This window comes from Myotis lucifugus, unplaced genomic scaffold, assembly GCF_000147115.1.
Source record: "Myotis lucifugus unplaced genomic scaffold, Myoluc2.0 scaffold_105, whole genome shotgun sequence".
NCBI classification, from domain to species: Eukaryota; Metazoa; Chordata; class Mammalia; order Chiroptera; family Vespertilionidae; genus Myotis; species Myotis lucifugus.
Genome location: NW_005871153.1, coordinates 1366306 through 1386325, shown reverse-complemented (window position 1 = coordinate 1386325; position 20020 = coordinate 1366306). Strand labels below are relative to the sequence as shown.

The following is a 20020-nucleotide window of genomic DNA, read 5'->3' as shown; positions in this document are numbered from 1 at the left end:
TTCTCTCATCAATGATGCTTTCATCTCTCTCTCCTCCCTTCCTCTCTGAAATCAATATATCATATATATACTAGAGGCCCAATGCACGAAATTCATACAAGAGAAGGCCTTCCTTCCCCCGGCTGCCGGCTTCCCTCCGGCACCCGGGACCCAGGCTTCCCTCCCAACCCCGGCTTTGTCTGGAAGGTTGTCCAGAAGGACGTCCGGTATAATTAGCATATTATGCTTTTATTATTATAGAATTTTTTTGTTGTTAAATGTCACCAAACCAGAAATTTCTCCCCAAAGCTAGATCTCTATGAAAACTACCTGGACTATAACAAATCTGACAGATACCAGCCATCTTATCAGAAAAAAAGCCCTTATAGAATTACAAACTTCCAGATATAAAATAAGTCATGGGACATAATGTACAACATAGGAATAAAGTGAATAGTACTGTAATAACTATGTAATTGACAGTGATACTAGACTTACTGTGGTAATCACTTTGTAAGGTATATAAATGTTGAATCACTGTGTTGTATACCTGAAACTAATATAATATTGTATGTCAAATATAATAAAAAATACATTAATGTGAAAAATAAAAAAATTTTTAAAGCCCTTACATAATTGCTTCATACCACCCTATATTATTTCCCTTAACACACCACTATCTGAACTCATCTTAGTTGTTTATTTGTTTCTTAGCTCTCCACTAGAATGAAAGACCTTTTTTTTTAAAGCGCAGTGTGAACAGTGCCCCCTGGAGTTGCATAACAGCTACCATGGCAACACTTTAACCCAGCGGTTCTCAACCTGTGGGTCGCGACCCCTTTGGGAGTCGAACGACCCTTTCACAAGGGTCGCCTAAGACCACTGGAAAACACATATATAATTACATATTGTTTTTGTGATTAATCACTATGCTTTAATTATGTTCAATTTGTAACAATGAAAATATATCCTGCATATCAGATATTTACATTACAATTCATAACAGTAGCAAAATTACAGTTATGAAGTAGCAACAAAAATAATTTTATGGTTGGGGGTCACCACAACATGAGGAACTGTATTAAAGGGTCGCAGCATTAGGAAGGTTGAGAACTGCTTTAACCTGTTTTCTCTTTTTTTCATTGCTATATCCCAATGCCTTCAATGCCTGGCACAACACAGACATGCAATAAGTATTGGCTGAATGACAAAAAACAACTCGTGACTATTCTATAGCCCCAACTTACAACCTTTTCCATGTTCTCCTTTAAAACCCACCAGCTCACCACCCCTCCCTTTCCAATCCCTATAATATACTTTACTTTCTTTGTCCTGGACCTTGTCTTTCCTTTATTTCATTTCCTGATTCTCCTGTTCCCCCCGAACCTTGCCTAGTAAACTACTATCCAACTTGGCATCTCTCTAACACTGGCCCCCAAGGTTGACTCCAATGCAGATTTCTTATTATTTGGGTCTCAGCTCAAATGTTATCTCTTCAACCATGTGATCCAGTTTGCACAGGACAGTCCTGGTTTATACCTGTGTCCTAATCTAATTGTTAATAGTGCCCCCTTTTACTCTCAAAAGTATCCCCATTTTGTCACCTATCTCAAAATAACCCAGCCATGGGCAAACTACGGCCCGCGGGCCGAATCCGGCCCGTTTGAAATGAATAAAACTAAAAAAAAAAAAAAAAAAGACCGTACCCTTTTATGTAATGATGTTTACTTTGAATTTATATTAGTTCACACAAACACTCCATCCATGCTTTTGTTCCGGCCCTCCGGTCCAGTTTAAGAACCCATTGTGGCCCTCGAGTCAAAAAGTTTGCCCACCCCTGAAATAACCCCTGGGGAAAAAATCTCTGCTGTCACACTCTTTCAGTGATAAATTATTTTATTTGTATCATTTATAACAATTTTAAAGTATCTTATTTAAATTCTCCAACTACTAAAATATATGCTCCATAAGAACATGGAGCTTATTTCCAGCTCTTTCACTACTGTATCAACAGCACCTACTAGATACCTGACACTCAGGGCACCTAGCATTCAGAATCTCCACGCTGGCTCTCTCAGAGTTCCTGTGTAATACACAGATTAGCAGAGATCCTAAGAGCGCAGATCTTGTATCTGGCAGTCCCTGCTCCAAATAACAGACAGTGTTCCAGATTCTTCTGGGTCAGCCTAAATTCATTTAAGGTTTGGGCATATGAATGACACTTTCATATAAGTAACTTACTGAGTTAACTGAATTAAAATGATATTTTTTAATCTTTATTGATTTCACAGAGGAAGGGAGAGGGGAAAGAGAGATAGAAACATCGATGATGAGAGTGAGTCATTGATGGCTGCCTCTTGCACACACCCCATTGGGGGTCAAGCACGCAACCCCGGGCATGTGCCCTTAACTGAAATCAAACCCAGGACCCTCCAGTCCGCAGGCCAACGCTCTATCCACTGAGCCAAACCAGCCAGGGCAAAATGATATTACTTTAGACTAATTAGTTTATACTGGTATGTTCATTATTCTAGAGATAAACTCTGAATTGAATTCACTGAATCAATTAATGAGTATTATATAAATACTATTCAAAAAAAGAAGGAACACCAATATATAGCAGCAATAAAAAGGTCTGTTTTTCATGTTTATATTAAATAGAGGACAGATAAAAAGAAACTACATTTTTATAATTATCTTGCTGGGTATAATAATTACTCTAAAAAGATTTAAGAAAATATTAATCTTACAGGCCCAAACTAGAAATTAAATCAAAGATGTCTAAAAAGAAAGAAAATAAAAGTAAGCTGATATTTCAATTTCAGGATGACAATTTAATAGCCAAGGTCAAATATTCTTATAAAAATGTAAATATGTGGTCTGATTCAGAATGATTTCATTTTCATTGAAAAACAGTTTCCAACACTTCCTCTACCAATCATCTTTACATACATTTATTACATAGCAAATAAGTGAAGAGAGGTAATATGGAATGGTAATTAAGAAGAGCTTTGAGTTAGGTCTAGACTTGGATTCAGACTCCATCACTTACAACTATGTGACCATGGGTAAGTTACTTTCTAGGGCTCCTCATCTGAAAAATGGGAATAGCCCTGGTTGGTGTGGCTCAATTAGCTGGAATGACATCTCCGAACTCAGTTTTGCTTAAATCCCAGCTTTCAACTATGATCAAGTTAGTTGTAACTGCCAAATACATGACCTCCGGATAAGTGAAAGGTCACTAACTATATATATGTAGACAACATAACATATATATGTTTTATGTATCCATGCATGTACATATGTGTTTAAGGTGGTTAAAAAAGATCTCACTGGCCCTAACCGGTTTGGCTCAGTGAATAGAGCGTCAGCCTGTGGACTCAGGGGTCCCAGGTTCGATTCCAGTCAAGGGCATGTACCTTGGTTGCGGGCACATCCCCAGTAGGGGGTGTGCAAGAGGCAGCCGATCGATGTTTCTCTCTCATCAATGTTTCTAACTCTCTATCCCTCTCCCTTCCTCTCTGTAAAAAAAATCAATAAAAAAAATAAAAAAAGATCTCACTGCCTGACTGATGTGGGTCAGTGGTTGAGCATCAACTTATGAACCAGGAGGGCACGGTTTGATCCCCAGTGGGGAGCGTGCAGGAGGCAGCCGATCAATGATTCTCTTTCATCATTGACGTTTCTATCTCTCTCTCTCCCCCTTCCTTCCTCTCTAAAATCAATAAAAATATTTTTTTAAAGACACTAAAACACACACACACACACACACACACACAAAAAAAACACCAAAAAGGTCTCATTTCCTTAATGAAAGGAAGGACTTAAAACAAGAAATAGCACACAGCAAAATAAGGAATGCAGCAAGATATACGGGTTTCCAAATTCTCTCCATACATTTTATTTCTCGTCCATTTCATTAAGTATGACTTTTCAAATTACTAATATTGTATATTAGATATTATTACCTTTTAGAGACTTTATAAAAGCAAAACCAAGGTTGTACCATAAGGCTAGGCAAATACAATATATCTGGACATTTAAACAGCACCTACGCATAAGACTCAGCACCCTGTAAACATTGTAGTCTATATGGGTGGAGAAACTTAGGAGTTTCATCAAGGTTACCAAAGTTATGGCCAGAACTGGGTTCAAGGACAAACAAGTAATAACTAGATACTAAACTAATAACTAAATCAATGACTAAAAATTTTTAAATTTTCCATCATATCAAGAGATGTCAAAAAAACAATTATATTTTAGTTTGCTCTTTTCCTTATTATTAGCTCCCAGCATACCTTGGAGTAATTTTCAGAAAATCCTATCAAAATTACATAATTTATTAAAGGTTAGAGTTATTTCAACCATTTCTAAACTAAAATTCTAGTACTCTTCCTGAGTACCATAAAGTAATAAATTGCCAAGAAAATTTTAATTTTTTTCATATAATCTGCCAACAAAATATTTCTAAATTAGCCTGGCTGGTGTGACTCAGTGGTTAAGCACTGACCCATGAATCAAGAGGTCACAGTTTCTCTCGCTTTGATGTTTCTAACTCTCTATCCCTCTCTTCTTCTCTCTCTAAAATCAATAAAAACGTATTTTTAAAATATATATATTTATAAATTAGAATCAGTTATAACAGAATTAAGCAGATTTACTATATATTATCTGTGCAGAAAATAATTTTCTCTTGTTTTTTGTGTGCTAAATTTCAAATACCTATGCACCAATACATAGTTCTCTAGAGCAGCGGTTCTCAACCTGTGGGTCGCGATCCCTTTGGGGGTCGAACGACCCTTTCACGGGGTCGCCTAAGACCATTGGAAAACACATATATAATTACATATTGTTTTTGTGATTAATCACTATGCTTTAATTATGTTCAATTTGTAACAATGAAATTGGGGGTCACCACAACATGAGGAACTGTATTAAAGAGTCGCGGCATTAGGAAGGTTGAGAACCACTGCTCTAGAGAGTGTTTTCATAATTACTGCAAAGCCATTTTATTCTTGTTATTTAGACCAGTAAACTTTTGCTAATGTATTATCATCTGAATCATGTATCAATTTATGTAGTATAACAATTTATATATTTTTCTTTCTTTTTTAATTTTGGAGTTTTTTGTTTGTGTTTTTTGTTAAAACTCACCCGAGGATATTTTTCCATTGATTTTTCAAGAGTGGAAGGGAAGGGGAGAGACAGAGAGAGGGAAACATTGATGTGAGAGAGACACATCGATTGGTTGCCTCCCACACACCTTTGACTGGAATCAAACCTGGAAACCTTCAATCCCCAGGCCGACACTCTATCCACTGAGCCCAACTAGGGCTATATATTTTTCTACTTACCTATTTAATTAACACAAGAGATGAAGGCGTGAAAACCTACAAGAACCACTGTTATATTACTTTGGGGGATAATACAGAGAATATAGTGGAGTTAGGGTGAACATCTTACCATCACTATGCTCTTCAATTTTTAGATAACAATTTCACTCCCAAATACTAATTCTAATGACTAAATTTAAAAAGCTGCACAAAAACTAAATAAGCCTATTTCACTAACAAATGCAAATTCAAAATGACTCCTGTGCCTACCCAAAACTGGCCTCTGATTCCGGTCAAGGGTCTGTACCTTGGTTGCAGGCTCCTCCCCAGCCTGGGCTGTGGTCAGGGCACGTGCAGGAGGCAATTAATCAATGTGTTTTTCTCACACCAATGTTTCTCTCTGTCTTTCCCTCTCTCTTCCACTCTCTCTAAAAAATCAATGGAAAAATATCCTCAGGTGAGGATTAAAACAAAAAAAAAACAAAACAAAAACTGACCCCATGTCCTAGAAGGAAGTATGACATAAGGCTCATCTTTTATTTTACTATGACCGGAAAACCCAAGTTTAATTCTTCAGAAACATCGTTCATACCTGATAAAGAGTGAGCAATTACCGGGGGCATCACTGCGAGTGGCAGTTGTAAGGACAGAGGGAAGAAAAAAAGATGCAAAGTATAATATGAGTATACTGCATGGAAAATCTACAACTTGTATCTAAATTACTGCTTCAAAATGTTCTTTTTCTAATAGAATTAATTCATAAATATGCCATTATAGTCTCACTAGTAACTAAAATGACACAAATCAAAATTAAATTACGGTGTTTCCTTGAACACCCTACCAATGATTTCAGATGCAAGACCTATTCCCAACACTCACTCATTCAATATCAAGTACCCACTAAGTGCATGGTATTGCTCTGGCAACCATTAAAGGACACAGTAAATTATTTCATACGAATATTCTTACCTTCAGCTGAAACCCAGTTTCATTCACAATCTCCTTCCAGTTACCTTCCTAAAAATTAAAGTTAATTTTAGAAATCATTGCAAAATAAAACATAAGGGACATTTCAAATTAGAGAAAATACCTATTGTTCTGATGTTCTTTAAGAGGAAATGGGGGAAAGGGTAAAAAAAAAAAATTATTTTCACTTCAAAATTAAACATTCAATCCAGATTCCAAAAAAAATTACCAAAAGATGAACCCAAGATTTTACAATCTGGGCTTCAAAAAATTAAAGACTAATTAACTCTGATATCATTAAATGATACCAAAAAGCACTGTCTTTAGTATCTTCCAGTATAAAAATACTAGCCAAAAGAATAATGTAACCAATGATTTTGAAATTCAAAACAAACAAAATGCATACAGATCAACAAAGCTGCTCTAAAAATAACTTTAAGAATAAGCATTCTGCCCTGGCCGAGTAGCTCAGTTGGTTAGAGCATCATCCCAATACTCCAAGGTTTCAGGTTCGATTTCCAGTCAATGCACATATAAGAATCAATCAATGAGTGCATAAATGGGTGGAACAATAGGTCGATGTTTCTCTCTTTCTCCTCTTCCTCCCTCCCTCCCCCCTCACTCTCACTCTCTCTCTCAAATCAATCAATAAATTTTTTTAAAAAAGAATAAGCATTTCAATAGCCTTATCAGGGTGATATAAATGTCTAATCACTATGTTGTCCACCTCAAAGTAATAATACTTTATGTCAATGGTAATTTAAAAAATTTTTTTAAGTTAAAAAAAAAAAGAACAAGCATTCACAATTTAAAAGTTAAAAATGCCAAGTCAAATGATTTTTTTAAAAAAGACTAAATAAAAGAAAATTACCTGTGTTAAAAACAAATAGAAGATTCTGTCTCTACAAAGGATGGGATGCGAAGCAACTCTCAAGAGGAAGTTTTCTAAACCAATTCGACGTCTTTCCACAAAGTCTGGGTCCATGTTGTCAGCAGAGAGTTTATGCCAAATAAATTCTGCCTAGGTAGGTAAACAAAATAATCATGAAGAATAGTCTCAATGCTAAATACTTCTTAACGGTACTGCCATTTCACTTCTTACCCTTTTTTCTGGTAGAGGTGGCACAACAATATGTGGATAGTAAACTAAAAGGTAGTTTCTCAACAACTCAAATTCACTATACCGCCTCCATAGTGAGTCTGTCAAGACACTTGGACCATCATTATGTTCAACTGACCTGAAAAGAAATAGAATAAGACTGCTATTATTTTATAAAGACACAAATACATGCATACAACATCCTTTAAATTTTACAACTCCATTTATGAACCAGATACTGAGTAAAGAAATTTTCATGTATTATTTTAATTAATCCTTACAACAAACCTGTAAAACAAGAATTACTGTCCCCATTTTACAGATGAGGAAGCAGCCGCACAGTATATGCTCTTCATACAATCTTAAAGATCTGTATTAAAATATCTTTAATACAATGTATTAATGATCAATGTATTAATTGATCAGAACTCAGATCCATGTGCTTCCAAAGCCCTCACTCCTAACCACTTTCCTTCTGTTATAGAAAACCATTGGACTCAAGAGAAATAATCATATTAGGAACACTCTAAAAGCCTCAAAGTATTCAGTTAATGTATAATTGATTTTACAATATATGTATAGCAAAATCTGGCTTAGCTGTTGTTTCATTAAATAAAAGTATGTGTAACTGCACTTCTGCCACAATGAGAGAGAACAACATTCATGCCATAGACTAAGACACTGTAAAAATATAGATTCAGCCCTAGCCAGTTGCTCAGTGGTTAGAGCATCGGCCCACAGGCTGAAGGGTCCCAAGTTCGATTCCAGTCAAGGACATGTACCTCGGTTGCAGGTTCAATCCCTGGCCCTAGTCCAGGCCTGTGTGGGAGGCAACCAATCAATGTGTCTTTCTCAAATTGATGTTTTTCTCTCTCTGTCTCTCCCCCTCCCTTCCACTCTCTCTAAAAATCAATGGGAAAATATCCTTCAATAAGGAGTAACAAAACAAAATAAAAATAAGCATGGCCATTTTTAAAAAATCGATTCATGGTTATGAATAAACTGGATGTATCCAACAAAAAATTTTTTAATTAACTCTAAAAGGGTGGGACCCGACCGGTGTGGCTCAGTGGTTAAATATTGACCTATGAACCAGGCTTTCACGGTTTGATTCCTAGTCAGGGCACATGCCTGGGTTATGGGCTCAATCCCTAATACAGGGAGTGCAGGAGGCAGCTGATCAATGATTCTCTCTCATCATTGATGTTTCTTATCTCTCTTCCCCTCTACATTCCTCTCTGAAATCAATAAAAATATATTTTAAAAATAATAAACAAATAAATAAATAAATAAATAGTGGGTGGGGGAAAAGGAATATAAAAATTCATCTCTAGTTCTACCTTTAATATAAACAGCTGCAGATAAAGCAGGTTTAATCCATATAAATGCTCAACTTATAGCTGGGGGAAGTTAGGGTAAAATCATATAAAAGATAGCTGAAATTATTTTGACTACTTAAAATTTCTGCTAGCATAATCACTGTTAGAAAGTATCAGTGTTCTAAACATTATCAGGCCCTAGCTGGGTTGGCTCAGTGGTTAGAGTGTTGGCCCACAGATTGAAGGGTCGCAGGTTCAATTCCAGCCAAGGGCACATACCTAGGTTGCAGGCTTGATCCCCAGCCCCCTCTCTACACATCAGTGTTTCTCTCTGTGTGTCTCTCTCTTCCACTCTCTCTAAAAAAATCAATGGGCGGGGTAGGGGGGATATGGGGGGATAAGGACACATATGTGGACACATGTAATATCTTAATCAATAAAGAAAAAAAAGGAAAAATAAATAAATAGCCACACAAAAAAATCAATGGAAAATAATCCTCAGGTGAGGATTAACAAAAAACAAACAAAAAAATACATTATTAGGACCTTCCTAATTTATAATTTTGCATGACAATAAAATGCATAGAACCACAATGTGCATTTGTACATTAGGGTATAAAGGTACAGAAACTAAATCAGTCTTGGAATAAAGCAAAATCCTAAGAAAGTACCAGTATATATACTAGTCCATGCTCAGCATAAGAGATGTTTAATGTTTTTATTATTTATAAATTATTTGTCATTGAGTTTATTCATTGCATATTAATAAAAAGGAAACAAATTATGAAATTCAAAATGCAGAAATGGCTCCCATGGCAGAAATATAGGATCATTAAATCATAATTCATTTTAAAGAGCTGACCTAACCATTAGCTATGATTAATACTATTCCAATTCATACTCTCAACTTCAGTTGAAAAAATATCTAGGTTAATATCAAGTTTCAAATTATTCAAAATCATTAATAGAACCCACATATTGCTAATAATTAGATAAATATAGCCTATTAGTAATACACATATAAGGCTGCTAGAAGAACTACTAAGTGTTTTTTTAAAAAAAGGACACCGACAATGTGTTTCTCTCAAATCGATGTTTTTCTATCTCTGTCTCTCCCCCGCTTCCACTTTCTCTAAAAATCAATGGGAAAATATCCTCCAATGAAAATTAATAAAATAATAAAATAAAAATAAGTATGGCTGGGAGAAGAAAGATTGCTGCCGACAGGAAGGCAGACTGCAAAACAGTGTGAGAGTGAGAGAACGAAAGGAGAGGGTGTGGACGTACGGAGAGTGTAAATTTGTGGGTGAGCGATAGCTATACTCCAGGGGACTGCTGAAGACTGCCGGATCAGGCTCCCCTAACCAGGCAGCCTCCACTGCTGCTGAAATCTCTCCCGGAGCGGCCGGCTCTGCCGCGGAGACCGGGCCATCTTGAGTGGCTGTTATCGGAAGCATATACATCCAGAGACCCTGCAACCACGGCACCCAGGGACCAGCTACAAACCCAGGAACACCGGATCTCAAGCAGCGTGAATACGTGGACTCAAGACAAGCCCTGCTCCTCCTCACGGAAAGGAGAGAGAGAACTACATAACCAGATACCCGGAGAAGAGAGATCATGGGGAGACAAAGAAACAGCCCGCATATGAAAGAAAAACAGGCATCACCAGAAAAGGAAGTAAACGAAGTGGAGGCAAGCAACATGCCAGAGAAAGAATTCAGAGAAATGGTCATAAGGTGGGTGAAAAGAATGGAAGACAAATTCAACAATATGTGTAAGAACCAAGAGGAAATGAAGAAGAACCAAGAAGAAATGAAAAATGACATCACTGCTATAAAGAACTCAATAGAAAGCATCAACAGTAGACTAGAAGAAGCAGAGGACCGCATCAGTGAGCTAGAAGACAAAGTAGGAAAAAATACCCAAGCAGAGCAGCTTCTAGAAAAAAAAATTAAAAAGCAGGAGGAGAGCCTAAGAGAACTTTGGGACAACACAAAACGAAACAACATATGCATAATAGGGGTGCCAGAAGAAGAGGAAACTAAGCAAGGAATAGAAAACCTGTTAGAAAAAATAATGACAGAAAACTTCCCTGATATAGGGAAGAAAAAACTCACACAAATCCAAGAAGCTCACAGAGTCCCAAACAAAATGAACCCCAAAAGAGAGACGCCAAGGCACATTATAATTAACACTTGGAGTGCGGGAAACGAGTTAAGTCGAATTGCGCGTACTCCGCGGGAGCCGTCTTTAACTCGGTTCATATAGATTTGCGGTGGAGTGCGGGAAACGTGTAAACTCGGGCCGATTGTAACTGCGTATTACCAAATATTTGTTTGTAATCCACCCTTTTGGTGGATGGAACAAAACCAAAAGACAGAGCCATCTTATATTTTGGCGGGAAATTCACCCGCACTCCAAGTGTTAAATTGGCAAACACCAACGACAAAGTAAGAATCTTAAAAGCGGCCAGAGAGAGACAGAAAGTTACCTACAAAGGATTCCCCATCAGACTAGCAACTAATTTCTCAACAGAAACACATCAGGCAAGAAGGGAATGGAATGAAATATACCAAGTCATGCAAAGGAAGGGTCTGAATCTAAGAATACTGTACCCAGCAAGGCTATCAATCAAAATTGAGGGTGAAATCAGGAGCTTCACAGACAAAAAAGGACTACGGGAGTTTATTACCACCTAACCAGCAATGCAAGAAATGCTAAAGGGTCTGCTGTAAAAAGAAGAAATAGGAAACGAAGAAGGAACACAGGGGTAAAGAATAAAAATGACGACAAACAAGTATCTATAAATAATAACTTTAAATGTTAATGGATTAAATGCCCCAATCAAAAGACAGAGAGTAACTGAGTGGATAAGAAAATATGACCCATATATCTGCTGTCTACAGGAAACCCACCTCAGAAAAAAAGACGCACAGAGACTGATGGTGAAGGGATGGAAAAAGGTTTTTCAGGAGAATGGAAATGAAAATAAAGCTGGGGTAGTAATACTTATATCTGACAAATTAGATCTCAAAATGAAGGACATAAAAAGAGATAAGGAAGGCTACTTTATAATAAATACTAAAGGGAGCAATCCAACAAGAAGAAATAACTCCGGTAAACATATACGCACCCAATATAGGAGCACCCAAATACATAAAAAAAACTTCTGGAGGATATTCAAGGGAGAGATTGACATCAATTCAATCATAGTAGGGGACTTTAATACCCCACTATCACCATTGGACAAATCCTCTAAACAAAACATCAGCAAAGAAACATCAATCCTAAATGACTCACTAGATCAGATGCAATTAATTGACATCTTCAGAACATTTCACCCCAAAGGCACAGAATATACATTCTTCTCAAGTGCACATGGGTCATTTTCAAAGACAGACCATATATTGGGTCACAGGCAAAGTCTCTTCAAATTCAAGAAGATAGAAATCATATCAAGCATCTTCTCAGATCACAATGGCATAAAACTGGAAATCAACTACAATAAAAACAATCCAAAAAAATCAAACACATGGAGACTAAATAGCATGCTATTAAACAATGACTGGGTAACCAGAGAGATCAAAGAAGAAATAAAAAACATCATGGCAACAAATGACAATGAAAACACAACAATTCAAAACCTATGGGACACAGCGAAAGCAGTCTTGACGGGGAAGTTCATAGCCCTACAAGCCTACTGCAAAAAAACAAGAAACAATGATAATAAATTACCTTACCCTACAACTCAGTTAGAAAGAGAGCAACAGGAAAAGCCCAGCCCTGACTGGTTTGGCTCAGTGGATAGAGCGTCGGCCTACGGACTGAAGGGTCCTGGGCTCGATTCCAGTCAAGGGCATGTACCTTGGTTGCGGGCACATCCCCAGTATGGGGTGTGCAGGAGGCAGCTGAATTGATGTTTCTCTCTCATCGATGTTTCTAACTCTCTATCCCTCTCCCTTCCTCTCTGTAAAAAATAAATAAAATATATATTAAAAAAAAAAGAAAAGCCCAGTGTAAGCAGAAGGAAGGAAATAATAAAGATCAGAGCAGAGATAAACGACATAGAGACCAAAAAAACAATACAAAAGATCAACAAAACCAAGAGCTGGTTCTTTGATAGGATAAACAAGATTGATGAACCTCTAGCCAGGCTCACCAAGAAGCAAAGAGAGAGGACCCAAATGAACAAAATCAGAAATGAAAAAGGAGAAATAACAACAGACCCCACAGAAATACAAAGGATTGTTAAAAAATACTATGAACAACTCTATTCCAACAAAATGGACAACCTGGAGGAAATGGACATATTTCTAGAAAAATACAACCTTCCAAAACTCAATCAGGAAGAATCTAAAAACCTCAATAGACCAATAACTATGGAAGAAATTGAAGGAGTAATCAAAAAGCTTCTAGCAAACAAAAGCCCAGGGCCAGATGGCTTCACAGGGGAATTTTACCAAACATTCAAGGAAGAACTAAAACCTATCCTCCTCAGACTATTCCAAAAAATTCAAGAGGAAGGACCACTTCCAAGCACATTCTATGAAGCCAACATCACCCTAATACCAAAACCAGATAAAGACAACACAATGAAAGAGAATTACAGGCCAATATCCCTCATGAACATAGATGCCAAAATCCTCAACAAAATCCTAGCAAATCGGATCCAGCAGTACATCAGAAAGATCATACACCATGACCAAATAGGATTTATCCCAGGGATGCAAGGATGGTACAATATCCACAAACCAATAAACGTGATACATCACATAAACAAATTGAGAGATAAAAACCACATAGTCATATCAATTGATGCAAAAAAGGCATTTGACAAAATCCAACACCCATTTTTGATAAAAACTCTCAGCAAGGTGGGAATAGAAGGATCATACCTCAACATAATGAAAGCCATATATAACAAACCCACAGCCAACATCATACTCAATGGGCAAAAACTAAAACCATTTCCCCTAAGAACAGGAACACGACAGGGATGCCCACTCTCACCACTCCTGTTCGACATAGTACTGGAAGTATTAGCCATTGCGATTAGACAAGAAGAAGAAATAAAAGGCATCCAAATTGGAAAAGAAGTAAAACTGTCCTTATTCAAAAATGAAATGATATTGTACATAAAAAACCCTAAAGACTCCATCAAAAAACTATTAGACTTAATAAATGAATTTGGCAATGTAGCAGGATACAAAATTAACACCAAGAAATCTATGGCATTTCTATACACCAATAGTGAACTTACAGAAAGAGAGACTAAAAAAGCAATCCCATTTACCATCACACAAAAAAAATTAAGATACCTAGGAATAACACAGATGAATGGATTAGAAAATTGTGGTACATCTACACAATGGAATACTATGCTGCTGTAAAAAAGAAGAAATTCTTACCATTTGCAACAGCATGGATGGAACTGGAGAGCATTATGCTAAGTGAAATAAGCCAGTCAACGAAAGAAAAATACCACAAGATCTCACTCATTTATGGATAATAAAAACCATTATAAACTGATGAACAAAAATAGATACAGAGGCAGAGCAGCACTGAACAGACTGTCAAACTATAGCAGGAAGGCCGGGGAGGGCGCGGGTAAGAGATCAACCAAAGGACTTGTATGCATGCATATAAGCATAACCAATGGACACAAGACACTGGGGGAAGGTCAAGGGGGGAAAAAAAAAGAGACATATGCACTACTCTTTGTAATATTTTAAGCAATAAAACAAAATTAAAAAAAATAAGTATGGCCATTTTTAAAAAATCGATTCACGGTTATGAATAAACTGGATGTATCCAAGAAAAATATTTTTAATTAACTCTAAAAGGGCAGGGTTTAGTCATTGGAAACTGACTAAAAACATAGAGAATACTTTCATTGGATCACAAAAGTACCCCCATTTATCCAATCGTTTAACAAATATTTAATAGCACATAATTGGTTTTACATGCAACATGTAATATAACACTCACAATAAAGCAGATAGCATCATTAACCCCGTTTTACAAATTACGGGAAGAATTAAGTTAATAGCATATTGCCTTCCAAGCCACAGAGGCATTCTTACCTATTCTAAAAGAGGCATATTCTTATCTAATTTAAAAGGGTTCATATTCCAAGAACAAGAAAACACAAAATGTCTGGAGAAATTAAAAACCAGTGACTTTAACCTTATTCAGTCTTAGCCTACTAAAGTATAATTTATTGGCAACTGTTAAATGGGCTTCTATTTGTATCCAAAGAGCCTTGATAGGTAAGCCATATGACAAAAGTTCAACTTTTTGTTAATAAAAAGGCTTAATGATATTCATATTGTTTAAGACTATCTGCATAACACTGAATTATGGAAAGAATCCCAAATGATTAAATTAAGAAATTTGAGGATTCTGTGGTTGAAGGTAAGTTAACCTTAGAGGTACAGTAATTACATTCTATTCAAAACAGCAATTCTCAAAGTAGATAACTACATAAGGATAGGCAAGAATTTCTTAAAATAGGAAAAACATAAATCATAAAGAAAAGACATAAATTTGACTATCTTAAAATTTAAAGCCTTTGTACTTTAAAAGGTAATCAAACATTTGCAGCTCTGGTAAAAAAAAAAAAATATATATATATATATATAACTTAATTTCTGGATCCCATCCATAACCCTGCAGCTTAACAAATTCTCCAACTGATCCCTACGTATTTTATTTAAGAACCACTGTTTTAAAATAAATTTACAATGAGGCCCTGGTCAGGTAGCTTAGTTGGTCAGAGTGTCATCCCCATAGGCCACAGTTGTGGTTTTGATCCCCAGTCAGGGAACATACAAGAATCAACCAATGCATGTATAAAGGGGAACAACAAATCAGATTTCTCTCTCTCTCTCTCAAATAAATCAATCAATCAATAAATCAAATTTATAATGAAATACAATCATGAAAGTCACTGTAATCCTTTGCTTTTATGTACCACACAAGTACTGATTATCCACTCTTAAATACGGGCAGTTCTTGGGTTACGTTGGACTCAACATATGTCATTTCATGGTTACGTCGCCATCTCCCATTTTAAGTCATTTCGACGTATGTACATATGTGCTTTATGTTTTTTATTATTTATTTACCACAAGTAAAGGTCAGGAATTGTTATCTCTCTTTTAAATTATTTTTACTGTTTCACTTCACTACTGCTGTGTATGCGCTCCATGTGAGTGACGTAGGTGCTTATGTAGGTGGGTTCCGACTTATGATGAAAATCACATTACATCGTACCATAGGAATGGATCTCCGATGTAACCCGAGGACCTACGTACGCTATGTATTCAGTGTCTAGCTATACTACGGAAGTATGGTCTCTTCCAGTTTCAAATTATGACACTCTACTCATTTCAAAGTCAAGAGTAAACAACTATAAATTATGCCAGTGTACTTAAATCAAGATGCTCTTCCAGCGCCCAGCCGATGTGGCTCAGTGATTGAGTGTCAACCTATGAACCAGGAGGTCACAGTTCAATTCCTAGTCAGGGCACATGCCCAGGCTGTGGGCTCAATGCCCAGTCGATGATATGCAGGAAGCAGCCAATCAATGATTCTCTCTCATCATTGATGTTTCCATCTCTCTCACTCTCTGAAATCAATGAAAAAAGTTAATTTTTTTAAAAGATAGTCTTCCAGTAATCTATCCTATATAATAAAAGCCTAATATGCTAAGTGTCCAGTCGTCCAGTCATCCATTCAACCAATCAAAGCATAATATGCTAATGATATGCTAAGGCCGCTCAACTGCTCGCTATGACGTGCACTGACCACCAGGGGGCAGACAATCAACCAGTTGCTATGATGTGCACTGACCACCAGGGGGCAGGCACTTTAACCGGTAAGTTAGCTTGCTGCTGGTGACTGAACGAGACGGGTTAGACACACCCTGGAGCCCTCCAGCAGTACCTCCCCTGCTGGCAACCCTCCTGTCTCTCTCCCCAGCCCTGATCACGCACCAGTGGGGTCCTCAGTTTGGCCTACGCCCTCTCACAATCTGGGCTGAGGGACCCGCCCCCCCCCCCCCCCCAGTGCACGAATTTCATGCACTGGGCCTCTAGTCTATATATCTATATATATATATATATATATATATATATATATATATATATCTAATATGCAAAGTGTCCCCTTGGGAGTTCGACCCACCAGGAGTTCGATCACTTGCTATGACGTGCGCTGACCACCGGGGGTGGCGCAGAACAAAGGAAGGCCCCAGACAGCAGCTGGCAGCCACTAGGGACCCTACCCATGCAGAATTTCATGCACTGGTCTTCTAGCAAAAGTAATAAACAGCTAACTTCATTGCTTGACTGGTTAAAGAAATGGGCACCTACCAAAAAGGTCCTTTTTAGTTTTAAATTTTAAAATGTACCTAAAAAGCTAGAGTTAACACTAACTTCTAAAGTATGATTTTTTTAAGTGGCTAATTTAACTAAACAACAACACAGAGACCCTCTCATGGAGGACCATGTGGTTTGTTTGTTAGTTTTAAATAACTTTTAAATGTCTGTGCCCTGACCGGCTTTACTTAGTTGGTTGGGCATCATCCCATGCCCCAAAAGGTTGCTGGTTTCATTCCTGATCAGGGCACATGCCCAGGTTTCTGGCTCAATCCGGTAGGGGGCAGCTGAACATATGCTTTCACATCAATGTTTCTCTCTCTCTCTCTCTCTCTCTCTCTCTCTCTCTCTCTCTCCCCTTCTCCTTTCCTCTCTCTATAAAAATCAATTAACTATTTTTTTAAATCACCTTAAAAATCTGTTTTACATGTTACAAAATGACCTAATTTTTAAAAGACCCACCCTACCTCTCTCTTTTCCTAAAATTCTTATTGTACACAAATTTTTCTTATTTTTGAAAGATTCTTTTTTCCTTTTTTATTTTTTATTTGTTTTGGTGGAGAAAAGAAACTATACTTACAAAGAGGATTTTCAGAATTGTATGCTGATTAGACAACTTTTACCAAGACTTTACTGGTATATTTCATTTTAGTAAAATCACAGATGTGGAGAAAGCCTTGAAAAGTTATAGGGTTCAGCCTTAAGTTTTGTGACTTTTGGTAAAGCGTAAGAAAATGGGGAGTTTAAAACTTTATTCTTAAAAATGTATTCACATTAAAACATGGTTATAAGTCTTTATCAACTAGGTCTGATAGTTTTATCATTTTCTTTTACTGGCTATCAAAAAGTTCTCTCATATCTGTTTTGCTTCTTATGGGGTTTTTGTTTTTTTAAATAACTCTTTTTTCATTTGTTTGTTTTGTTAATCCTCACCCAAGGATATTTTTCCATTGATTTTTAGAGAGAGTGGAAGGGCGGGGAAGAGACAAATATCAATGTGAGAGAGACACAAGGGTTGGTTGCCTTTCCCATGCACTCTGACCAGGGCCGGGAATTGGGCCTGCAACCGAGGTACCTGCCCTTGACGGAATCCAACCCCCTTTCAGTCAGAGGACCAACACTCTATCCACTGAGCCAAACTGGCTAGGGCTCTCATATCTGTTTTAATTGAAAATATTTCTGCTGTCTGCAGAAACAAACTAGTCAGTATAGTCTTTTTTTATTTTTAGTATATCTCTATTGATTTCAGAGAGGAAAGGAGAGGGAGAGAGAGATAGAAACATCAGTGATGAGAGAGAATCATTGATCTGCTGCCTCCTGCACATCCCCCATTGGGGATTGAACCCATAACCCAGGCATGTGCTGTGACCTCCTGGTTCATAGGTTGACACTCAACCACTGAGCCACACCGGCTGGGCTACTCAGTATAGTCTTTATATAAACTGTTTATAATAGGCAAAATAGAGTCTTCCCTTGCCCTTCTCTAGATAAAGCCATCTAATTCCTTTAACTTTTCCTTATGATATAAAACAGTGGTTCTCAACCTTCCTAATGCTGCGACCCTTTAATACAGTTCCTCATGTTGTGGTGACCCCCAATTTCATTTTTACAAATTGAACATAATTAAAGCATAGTGATTAATCACAAAAACAATATGTAATTATATATGTGTTTTCTGATGGTCTTAGGCAACCCCTGTGAAAGGGTCGTTTGACTCCCAAAGGGGTCGCGACCCACAGGCTGAGAACCGCTGATATAAAAGAACTTTCCTGCCCTGGCCTGTTTGGCTCAGTGGATAGAGCCTCAGCCTGTGGACCGCAGAGTCTGGGGTTCGATTCTGGTCAAGGGCACGTACCTCAATTGCAGGCTCCTCTCCAGCCCGGGCCCTGGTCAGAGTGCCTGCAGGAGGCAACCAATCGATGTGTTTCACTTACATTGATGTTTCTCTCTGTCTTTCCCACTCTCCCACTCTCTCTAAAAACCAATGGGAAAATATCCTCGGGTAAATAAATAAATATATAAATAAAAGAACTTGCCCTAACCGGTTTGGCTCAATGGATAGAGCATCGGCCTGCGGACTCAAGGGTCCCAGGTTCGATTCCGGTCAAGGGCATGTACCTTGGCTGCAGGCACATACCCAGTAGGGAGTGTGCAGGAGGCAGTTGATCGATGTTTCTCTCTCATCGATGTTTCTAACTCTCTATCCCTCTCCCTTCCTCTCTGTAAGAAATCAATAAAATATATTAAAAATAAATAAATAAATAAATGAACTTTTCTGGTGAGTTTTGATTTCTTACTCCATGATTTACTCTGTCTTTTCCATTTTACCCAAGGACTAAAGCTCCAGTCTCAACATTTTTTCTGTTAATTTCTCTGAAACTCCCAACTCTCCTAAAATGACTCAGATTGTTTTATCTTTCCTAGACTTTGTTAACATCTCCACTTACCTAAGTCCACTTAAAATGCCCCTGAGAACCTGATACCTTTTCCCAAAATTACACTGGGATTCTATCAAGACCTCCATCAAATCATGTGTCAAATAATATTCCAGATACCAAAAGTATTTCACTAGTCTTCCTGCTCCCCCAAAACAATTACATTAGAATATAGTTACCAAGAATGCAAGAACACACCTGTTTACCTGTTAAAAAAAGTAAGTACACAAAAACAATCCCTAAAAAGGCAATGACCTGTAAATAATTCTATTATACACCAGAATTTATGTCAATAGCTACCAAAGCCTTTTCTATCTAAACCAAGGCCTAATTCTCATCACCTACCTTGTTTCAACGAGGTAAGCAGTATAATGTTTCTTGCATGTTCATGGCATTTCTTCCAGTTCGCTTTTCTGCTTCAGAAACACTAATTTCTATCTTCTTCACCCAAAATTATTTTCTGTCATCTGGACAAAACAAATGGAAGACAATAACACAAAAAAAA

General features: G+C 37.3%; 1 protein-coding gene across 1 annotated transcript in view; it reads right to left on the bottom strand.

Moving 5' to 3' along the window:
• The window catches only part of SNX4 (sorting nexin 4), a 76299-nt gene that overhangs the window by 48600 nt on the left and 7679 nt on the right, over nucleotides 1–20020 (bottom strand). The window contains 5 exon segments of the mRNA XM_014459269.2: nucleotides 6282–6329; nucleotides 7150–7299; nucleotides 7381–7516; nucleotides 19861–19886; nucleotides 19888–19982. Of these exon segments, the coding sequence (XP_014314755.1) occupies nucleotides 6282–6329; nucleotides 7150–7299; nucleotides 7381–7516; nucleotides 19861–19886; nucleotides 19888–19982 (455 nt within the window).